The sequence below is a fragment of the Barbatula barbatula genome (genome assembly GCF_947034865.1).
Source record: "Barbatula barbatula genome assembly, chromosome: 7".
NCBI lineage: Eukaryota > Metazoa > Chordata > Actinopteri > Cypriniformes > Nemacheilidae > Barbatula > Barbatula barbatula.
In genome coordinates, this window is record NC_136770.1 from 14,249,113 (window position 1) to 14,259,814 (window position 10,702).

At 37.7% G+C, this 10,702-nt stretch overlaps 1 protein-coding gene across 2 annotated transcripts; it reads right to left on the minus strand.

The window, feature by feature from the left end:
• Positions 1–522: 522 nt before the first annotated feature.
• Positions 523–10,436, minus strand: c1ql4b (complement component 1, q subcomponent-like 4b). Of its 2 annotated transcripts, none has more exons than XM_079461109.1 (2): positions 9,601–10,436; positions 523–994 (listed from the first exon to the last, which is right to left on the minus strand). In XM_079461109.1, exons 1-2 carry the CDS (start codon positions 10,132–10,134, stop codon positions 869–871), a joined length of 660 nt encoding a protein of 219 aa, XP_079317235.1. In that variant the 5' UTR covers positions 10,135–10,436; the 3' UTR covers positions 523–868. The 2 variants fall into 2 exon arrangements, with proteins under 2 accessions (XP_079317235.1, XP_079317234.1); XM_079461108.1 differs by having other exon boundaries at positions 523–1,070.
• Between the last annotated feature and the right edge of the window lie 266 nt (positions 10,437–10,702).

Here is a 10,702-nt window from a genome sequence, read left to right on the forward strand (position 1 = left end):
TGTAAAACATTTATCCATATACCACAACAAATTTAGTGACATATTGTAATTTAAACGTTTCTTCCTTATTAACATATTGTACATACTTAAGACACAGAAGTTAAAAACATACAGTTTCCATGCCATGAAATGCATTCCACTTTTGTTCATTAAGTCCCTGTTATGCAAATTCCAAACAAACCTACACACCGACATATTTAAGGGGAACAAAGTTCTAGTACAATGCGACACGATAATAGGGTAATCTTCAAAAGTTTTGTATAATTTAGGAAGCCTGACAGGTTCAGGGTTTTTTTAGTGAACAATATCAACACCATAAACATCTTGTGCAGCAATGTTGGGCCTTTCAAACACCAGAATTGAAACACTTGCTTAATAGTGAGTTGTGCAGTTGCAAATAAATCTTGATTCCATGCAATATTAAGTAATGAGTCAATGCATAATTTGTACAATTTCATTGAATTCAATAAGAAAATCAAAATGTCCTTTAATTATTTCCATAATACACATTACTGGTCTTCAAAGCTTAACTAAACGTAAATACTTGTTAGAACTCGAAATGTCTGAAATGTCCAGTGGAGGTCACCAAACTTTTCATGATCAAATCAATTTCTGATGGAGAAAAATATCACATATTTTCTGTTAAAGTGATCAACTTATGATCACATTATGTAAGTGGACTGTAAACACTGTTTCACATTGATGTTTAATACTATAATACGAAATAAACTTTCAGTATCAAAGCTACAGTTTTTCCTCTTGTTATTTAATTGTTATATCCACTGTTACCTATGCACACGTACAGTATAATAGTCTAATGTTAATGGTGTCGATAGAGATCACTACCTTCATGACAGCGACAGTGTTTTTAGCATGTACGTGTCGAGGTGTTAGTCGGGGTAGATAAGAAAGCCACTGAATGTGCTGTATTTGTTGCTGGATCCTCCGTGCACCTTTCCACCATCCAGCTGCACGCAGACCTCATCTCCCACGTCTAAATGCAGAATCACACTGTTAGAGGCGTAGTCATAATTCTGATCTGCGTCCTGAGCGATTGCACTTGCCCTTACCTATGAGAGGAGAAAGTAGAAAGAAAAAATACTAGTTATAATGATGTTAAATGTTGCTCTCTTTCTAACATCACACCTACTGCTGCCTCCTACAAATCAATAAATATGCTAATTTCAAACATAGCCCTGTTTACTTTCTCAGACATACACAAGCATAAAAAACGGTTCCTCTCTTTTGTTTTCGTTTCTTCTCGCTTACTCCCATGTGGGATACAAAGGAAAGACAAGAAGAAGGAAAGACCAAGAGAGATCAGTTCCAAGAGAATAAGGGTAATTGATTTATGTATAAGTGCGCTACTTATAATGGATTGGAAGGGCCCCTCGCCCTGTACCCCACTTGCACACCTTTACATATTCATACATATATAAACACACACGTACACACACACTTTGCGACTCATCTATCTCCATTGAGAGCTTTTATATAGCTAAGCAGAAATACTATCATATTAACCCCCTTTTTGGGTACAAATTTGTATAGATAACACCCTAACATAAACACCAAGCACGCATGTTTAACAAAACAGTTTCTATGTATATTTAGATTAAAATACTGATAACTGTACACGAAGCTTCAACCAAAGCTTGGTTTGTCCTGTGCTGATAATTAATGCATAATCTTTTAATGAGTAATAAAAACTAAAATTGAATAATTAATGCTTTTTGTAAGTAGGCTAATAGTGAATGCAATAATATCCTATTAAATAATAAACTCATTCTTAATGCAGCTGCTATTATTAGCAATATCAGCTTGCTAAAGTATCTATCCATGACAAATTTACATTTATGCATTTGGCTTTTTATCCAAAGCGACATACATCGCATTATCCTATACACATGTTTTTAAGTAGGCCTATGTGCAATCCCCTGGGATCGAACCCATGAACCTTGGCGTTGTTCGAGCCATGCTCTTACCACTGAGCTACAGGAAAGCTTATCTTAAAGAAGAATGTAATGAGCGTGAATAATCATTTTCCAAATATGCACCCATGTTTGTAACTCGCGTCTCCAAGTGATCGACGTTTTGTTGTGCTCTTAATTCTTCTCACATCTCCTCATTAATTATCCCTGTCTTCCCCTCATCTTTCTTCTCTCCCCCCACCATCTCCTTATCCCTTGCACCGTCTATCCATCTTTTTCTCCCGGAATAGAAATAAAATGCAGGTCACGCGCGTGTCTCCACCATGCGTCTCGTGTTGGCGCGTGTCCCTGTCCAGTCTAAATCGGATTGATTAAAGGCGTGAGGTAGCAGCTCCCGCGGGAGGTCTAGGGCTGCGTCGGGTCCTCGCTCAGTAATTGCCCAGCACAGCGGCTCGGCTGTTGCTCCTAATGGGGCCCACTCCTCAATAACTCCACTGTATCACAATAAATGGAGCCTCGAACCGACCAGCGGTCAAATGGAGTCACCGAGTATTAACTGGGTGTGTGCGAAATAGAGAGAGATAGGCTGCATGCTCACAAATCTCTAAATGATGACATGGATGTTGTATTTTATTGAATGTGCAGTGCTTTTCCCTCGGTGATTTGAACAAGCCGTTATCAGATTAAACAGCAGGCATTCAGATAAAATAATACTGACAGAAAAACAAGCAAACATGATTTTATAACAAATTCAAGAAATAATCCAAGTAAGACAATCGCCGGAAAATGAAAGTATAATACAGACACATAAAAAGTGCCACTGGAATTTATTTGACTGGAATTTTTGAAAGCCAATAAAACAAACTAAACATGGCACAGGACTACAATTATTAACATCACTTTCCCCTATGAAAGAGGGCATTTATTCATTTTAAATTGTAACTTTGTTTGGCTCTAATTTGTCTGGCAATTTGTCAACATGCAAGAAACCACAAGAACAGCAACAAAAAACATTTTAACAAAGTAAACAATTTGTCTAAAAACTGTGGACTTAAAATATGTGTAATTCTTATGTTTGACACTTGTACAGTTTTGGTGTTACTTTGTTTGTTGGGTTAGGGTTAGTCAGTTCCACTGCTTGTGTTTCTGATATAGATATATAGATAAATTCTGCTTGCATTCTGTGTAGAGGTTTAGCTATATTTTTGAGGGCCCTCACTAAATAAAAAATCTCATAATAAATAAATAAGACGCTCATAATTCGGTCAAACACGTTTTTTCTTTAAATCTAATGTCTTGCAGATGTTTGTGTTATTATTAGGTTTAGGTGTTGGGGTAGGGATAGAATATTTCATAAGCCTGATATAAAATCAGTGGAAGTCTTTTGAATGTCTCCACTATCAAACCAAACCTGTGTGAGTGTGTGTATTACATGTCACTGTGTATGCCCTGGGAAACATGTGAATCATCATCATGAAGTAATAATAATTAGGTAACATTTTAGAATGTCAGTCCTCTCATTGAGGAGCGTAGCTTTATCAAAGATCTTTATCAATCATCCTCAAACATTCACTTAATACATTTAGCTTGTCCACAGAATCTGTTCTTCATCGTTAAAGGTTGACTTTGTGTTTTAGAATTCATGAATAATCTTCAAAAATGTGGCATTAATATAAATATGCTATTTCCCACATTTACTGAGCTAATTGGTTATGACTGCAGGGCTCCTTCTCATGACTGCTTTTGAATTCACCTGCGTGCACTTCTGTGATCAAAATGGCCTTTTATTTTATAAAATCATCTTCAAAAACACCATAAGAAACAAGAGAAACAAACAAATAGAGAATTTGACAGGGCTTGTTTTTGTGACAACATCAAAAGTGTCTTTATCGCTCAGTTTTATCTCTTTTCCCCTTGTTACCATGCAACATATGTGTATTCATATACTGTGTGAACAATACGATTTGGTTGACTACAGCCAGACAATGAAGTGAGACACTGCTTTATATGCATATATACATATGTAAAAATTACTGAAAAGAAAAACTAAATGGAAATTTGTCAGTTTTATGGCAGAACCAATAGATATAGACAGGGTTGTCATGTGCAAGAGTTCTGAAGCTCAGAAAAACAAAAAATGACAAATATGTGTTACAAAATGGCAAGTGCAGCTGTTATTTTATGTACCTGGGGAGAGTTGCACTTCATTAGGAAACACATAATTATACAATGTTTAAACACCAAAACTATTCACACATAATAGGCCAAAAAGGAAACAAAAAATGGTAAAGAATAAGTATTCACCTGAGTTTACATGCAGCAATTCATAAAGCTTCCTTGTCTGCCTTTTTTGTTGTACTACCTCAAGGCTAAAGGCCTCCAGTGTGTTTCTTGGTGTGTGTCCTTGTTTAAGAAAAGAGCTATACATTAGAATCTAAGTGCCTTATGTGCAAAAGGTTCATATTGTGCATTTTGTTTGTCCTCACCAGAACAAGGCTGTTCACAAACCCACCCTGACGTTAATCTCAGAGTTTGTATTAGATCGACCTTTTGGCTATTCAAAGGGCAGTAAAAGCGCATGAAATTAAAGCTAGGGAGACAACTGAAGAAAACACAAGGCAGTGAAAGTGCAACTCTGGAATCATGGGTTTAAATGGGTATAAAAGCTTGTGCAGCAAAGATGCAAAAGCCTTTCGGAGTAGCGTCAGATTTCATGATTCACTTAATGAATGAATGAATTAATTGGAGGATGTAAACTCATTAGCTGTGGTATAGTTGACAGGGTGTACTAACAAGTTCTCTGTATCACACTATAATTAGTGTTGTGTTGCTCTAACAAGATGACGGAGCACAGAGAGGGAGAGCTTTTTAAGAGGGCTGGTGAGTTAAAATGGACAGAGAGTAAAACAGTAGTCAGTGGGATGGGAAGAGACGTGTTTACAAGGCAAGAATCAATGATTGAATTCATTAATTCAATCCGCAATGAGAAACAAATTGGCTAGGTATTCTATTTGAGTGACATTAATTTGTGGGGTGTTGAGGTTCCGCCTGGAGCCCATATGATGCTGTTTTCATTTCTTATTTAGACCCATGCATATTCCTTCCATGAGAAAACTTCTTGTAGCTGCACTAATAAGTGAGATTTCACAAATTAATATTCAGAATTTAAAAAATAATTTCTCACTATAGTTACAGAACAGTTTGCAGATATTGCGTAAACAAAAGCCCTATTCCAAAGGTAAATATTTCATGAGGATGTCTGTAAAAATAAAACTATGTGGCTCTTATCTTATCTTTGATAAATTCACAGTGGAGTGAGTTTGTTATCCCGCAAACCCAGAATATGCACTTCTCACATGCTCAGTCACATGACAATTCACACATATATAACGATAATGGAATAAAATCAATATTTTAAAATGCCAATATCTAATGTTTTCATGTTTTATTTGTCTTCTTTCTGTTAATCTCCCATTCTATAGGGAAACAGCGAACCTGATCGGTCAAGTTATCTTATGTGAACTTTTGAGTGTTTTTATGTTGTGTGTGGACGCGTGATGCATCCGAAACTTATAAAACTCCCTATCATCTGGTCGTACAGACATGTATGAAATCATTCAAAGCTGTACAGGGTTTAAATTTATGTGTAGATCCACGATAACTATTGTGCTTTTGTAAAATAAAGAAAGCCAAAAGGAAACCCTTTCTGCCGTCTATGAACTGTTTCTCTCCATCTGCATAAGCACTTCAGGTGTGTGTGTGATATGACGCAATGTGAGTCACGTGGTGCTCTTTATGCTGCCATTTACGTCATTTTTAATGCATCAGACACTATAATCCCTGAACCTCCTAAAGAGTAACACTATATGGTGCTTAAGTGGTCAGAACAGGCTTAAAAAAATTATTTTGGATTTAACACCTGTTATAAACTGTTGATTCAGACGGCAATTCCATTTCCGCCCGACCTTGAAGTTTATCAAAAACAGAAGGTAACTCGGCCGGGAATTTTTCTGTGGGTGGTGGGAGAAAAACACAGACATTTGGATTCAGACTACAATAAAATCTCCTTTACCCCAAATGGTGAAAATATCTTACATCCCAATTATCGTCTGATAAGGGAAAATGTATATTAAAATACACCAATACACTGTAAAAAAATATTGTCGCTTTTTGATGGTTCATCGTAAAAAATATTATTAATTTAAAAATATAAATTAACTCAAGAATTTGATATAATCTCATTGTGTGGACTAATATTTTTTAAGTTGAATTAACTCAAAAAGGCAACCAGGTAACTTACTTCTTTTCATTGTGTCAAGGTTCACCCCAATAATATTCCAGCTGCTCAACCAGTATAGCATAATGCTAGAACCCCAAGGTCACAGGTTCAATTCCCAAGGAATACATAAATTATTAAAATGTCAACCTTGAATGTGCTGTAAGTTGTTTTAGTTATCTACCAAATGCATAAGGTAAATAATAATAAGTCTGCATTTCTTGTGTATTTCTATGACCTGCGATAAGGTCAGTGGTTCTTTTTCTTACACATGCGCTCATACTTTCTCTCTTGTTTTGCTCATCTATCTTACTTACACTGATCTGAAGCTGTCTGTGTCTGGCCTCGGAGTAACACTTTCTCCCGACCTCTCTGTCGGCTCTCCTCTGATTAGCCATCCATCTTCTTATCCTCCGTTCATCTCTCTATCACCCTACACCATTTATTTCACTGCCTCCCATTGCCCGCACTCCTCATCTGGTAGGCTCATATGTTCAGATCTTCCCCTCACCTTTCTCAGTTTTGTCTTAAAATATCTCAATTCTTTTTCACCTAAAACATCAGTGACAAGTGCAGGATTTACATAGAATGGCTGTCTTTTTAATGTCTTGAAATGAGACAGGACCCAAATGTACGCAAATCAAATCTCATACCTTTACCTGAAATGTTGAACGGTGGTTGATGTTGTTCGGTGTATGTTTGTGAAAACGCTCTGAGAAGACCTTGAGATGGGTTAAATAATTTAGCTAAGGGGAGAGATAATTAATGAGGGTTGAGATAGACATTTGGGAGAGTGTGGCTCGGTGTGTGTGTTTGTGTGCCACAGGTGAAAAAGAGGGAATCTCATCTTAAAGACATGAATGATTTAACAAGAGGGAAGATCACTGGAATGACAATATATGCAATGCAGCATGACATACACTGGGTAAGCCTACACTCCTCATCTCCGTACTCTCTGTATGTCGTTGTGGTGAGGAAGGCGGGACGTGAGTGATAAGTGCAAGCAGCTGTACGCGCACCGGTCCCGCATCTTATCACGAAGGAGATTGGGAGCTTAAAAGGACGATCGGCAGGACTGTTGACGAGAGAGGACCGGGCCCGGACATATGTTTAGTTTGTGTATGTTTTATGGCCGGCAGTCTACCGTGAGGTGGCTGTCGGTCAGTTACTTCAGTGTTTATTGTTTATTTAATTAAAGTTTTAAAGTTTGAATGTTCGACGGTTCCCGCCTCCTTCCTTCCCTTCTAACGAACTTTATTACAGTCGTCCTTCACTTAATGTAGGCTGTGCTGAATATCCGAGCAGACTAGTTCTGGCCCACAGCACATGAGCTTTTGGATAATCAGCACTAAAACATTTTTATGAGTAGCAGCCGAAACATGTTGTTCCTTTTATGGATAGATTGACTAATGTTTTATTTGTTATTCAGCATTATTTTAAAACAATTTTTACAGTTCAGAACTGCACTGCACACTTTTTGAGATTTCTGTTTTACCAAATTCACCTTAAAAGGATACTCCACACAAAAAAAATAAAGACTCTGATTTGAATTACTCACCCTCAAATCTCCGTCAGTGAGGACACATTATCTAAAATCATTTAAATGCAATAGGGAAAATATTTTAAAAGAATTCACAGTTTGATAAAGGAGTCACAGCCATATGTCCAGGATATCAGTTAAAAGGATAGTTCGCCCAAAAATGAAAATTCTGTCATCATTTACTCACTCTCTAGTTGTTCCAAATCTGTATAAATGCCTTGTTCTGTTGAACACAGAGAAAGATATTTGTAAGAATGTCTGTAACCAAACAGATCTCATCCCCCTTGACCACCATAGTTTTTATTTTCCTTTATATGGCAGGAAATCTGTTTGGTTACTGACATTCTTACTAATATCTTCGTTTGTGTTCAGCAGAACAAATATATTTATACAGGTTTGAAACAATCTGAGGGTGAGTAAACAATGCAGAATTTTCATTTTTGGGAGAACTGTCTGGGTGTCTTGGGTGCCGGTTAACAAAATATCTTCTTTTCTGTTCTGCAGAAAAAGAAAGTTACACAGACCACGAAAATGTGATTGGTCTCGTGTGTATTTTGGTTTAGCCTGTCATACTGACTGAATGAAACCAAATAATATGCTTATTACCAAGGCACAAGTTTAAGGTACCTGGCAAAAAATTTGTACTATAGTCCACATAGGATAAACCCACTTTAACACTCCTTTTTAGCATCCTCACATTATTATTCACAATACTATTTAGTCACAAATTTTACACTTTTCATTAAAGACCTTTCGTCATTTCCTGTCAGATACATCTCTAAAACTCTAGGGAACTGTGTGTGTGAGAAAGATGGAGAAAGTGTATATTTAAAAACATCTCTTTGGATAATCCCTACTTTCTGTTCCACTACTAACACTAAAACCTAAGCAGTTGAGTTGAGAGCGCCTGAATCCCAGATCCATGTCATGTTTCACCAGATGGAGAGGTTTTTTCTTTACTTTTCATTTATTCTACATTCACAGGTCCTGGGAGATCTGCATCCAGCTGTTGCATTTCGTTCCACTCGAGAGAAAGCGAGACAAAAAAACAGTGTGTCTCTGTGTTTCTTTTCGTTGTATTACACATGTAACTGTAAATAGGAAGATTTAAGGCTTCTCCTAATTCCGATTCTTAAACTATAAGTTTATTCTAATAAATAAACATGCATTGAAGCCGTTTTGGATAGATAGAATTTTCTTCCTCATACCTCAGTGTGAACCAAACTACACAAGCACTGTTATATGGTCTATGTATATGACCATATTTTAATAGTTTGACATATTTTGTGAGACATCTTTTTTGCTGTGGCTTCAGAAAGGCCTCAAGTGATAGACTGAGAAAATGACTGCTGAATTATTGAGGAGCTGCCTTACAGGGCCCTATTTGAATGTTAAACGCTTTTCTTAATCCTGTCTGAGTAAATATAATCATTATGAGACATTTCAATCAAATCAGACTCTTATTAAATACAATTCATTCACTCCTACTGTAGCTTACTCTAGTCTGGTTGGAGGGATAGTTTACCCCAAAATAGAAAATGTATTCACCACTATGTCATTCAGAACCAGTTTATGACTCTTTCTTCTGTGAAGCTGATAAGAAGATATTTTGAGAGAGAGTGCCCTTTGCAGTCAATGAAAGCCGATGTTGTTTGGTTAATGATGTTCTTCAAAATATATTTTGTGGTGTGCAGATGTAAGAAAGTCCTACAGGTTTCGTATGACATGAGTGCGAGTAAAATAAAGGATAAAACATGTTTTGAGTGAACAATACCTTCTAAAAACGGTGTAAACTCAATCCAAATAATTATTTTCCAACATGAAAACACCCAACCAACTCACAATTATCCTACCTGTCCATTTTTCTTGAGGTCGGCCCACATGCTAGCTCCATCCCCGCCTTTCATGAGCACATGATAAGTGAAGAAGTAGATTCCATGAAGAGGGCTGGTAAACTTTCCTGTGGTCGGCTCATAGTAATTCCCCACATTTGTGACCACGTCATCAAACTTCAGTATCTCAGTTCCTTCATGCTCCTTGCGCAGACCGGCATAGAAGGCTATTTTGGGGCTGTAGAAGGATGGGATGTATCCCCCTGGGCCAGGACCTGGAGGTCCAGGAGGGCCTGGTTTTCCTGGTTCTCCAGGGGGCCCACGTGGGCCTGGTGGCCCTTGGCTACCACGAAATCCTGACTTACCACCCCCTCTGCGTCCTGGTATGTCATGAGGAGGAGGGGAAACAGGTGTTAATTCATTGGTGGGTGTCAGAGAGTCACAGACCATCTTACAGCTTCCAAGCATTTCATAATGTGTGCCTCTGCCCCCTGACCCACCCAATTTGGTGCTGTGCACCAATAGTGGTATAGTGATCAGTAATACTAACACCATTGCCACACCCACTGCCGCCCCAATAACCCGCTTCCTGCCGCTGAAACGTGAGGCAGCAATAGAGAGGAAGTCCTCCTCTCCTTTAGAAGAAACAGGCCCGGCCAGAATGAACTCTGGGAAGATAAAGGACTAAAATGAGATTAATGTTAACAGGAGAATAAAATACGATGAAACGTGCTTGTGTCTGTGATATAAGCCACTCAGACAGAGTTTTTAGATATGAAAAAAATCCACCTTTAACAAAACTAATCAAATATCCAAAGTGGAACACTTATTCCAATCTGATTGATCTTAAATGTCGATTGTGCTCATTTCCATTTAATGTTTCAATTTCTGATAGTTCCTCCGTCTGCAAAATCCGTACAGCCAGCTGAATAATCCTCACTTCTGAGTGACACACTGGACCGAGTTCTCACTCCATAAAAACTGCAATTCTTGGTGATCCAGAGGGTTTATATGCTCATACAAATATATATAGCTTGTCTGATATGAGCAACATGGGGGATTTGGTGTCCCCAAATCTTAGTCCTCGGAAGCGGATTCTATCAGATGATGTGGAGGTGTATAT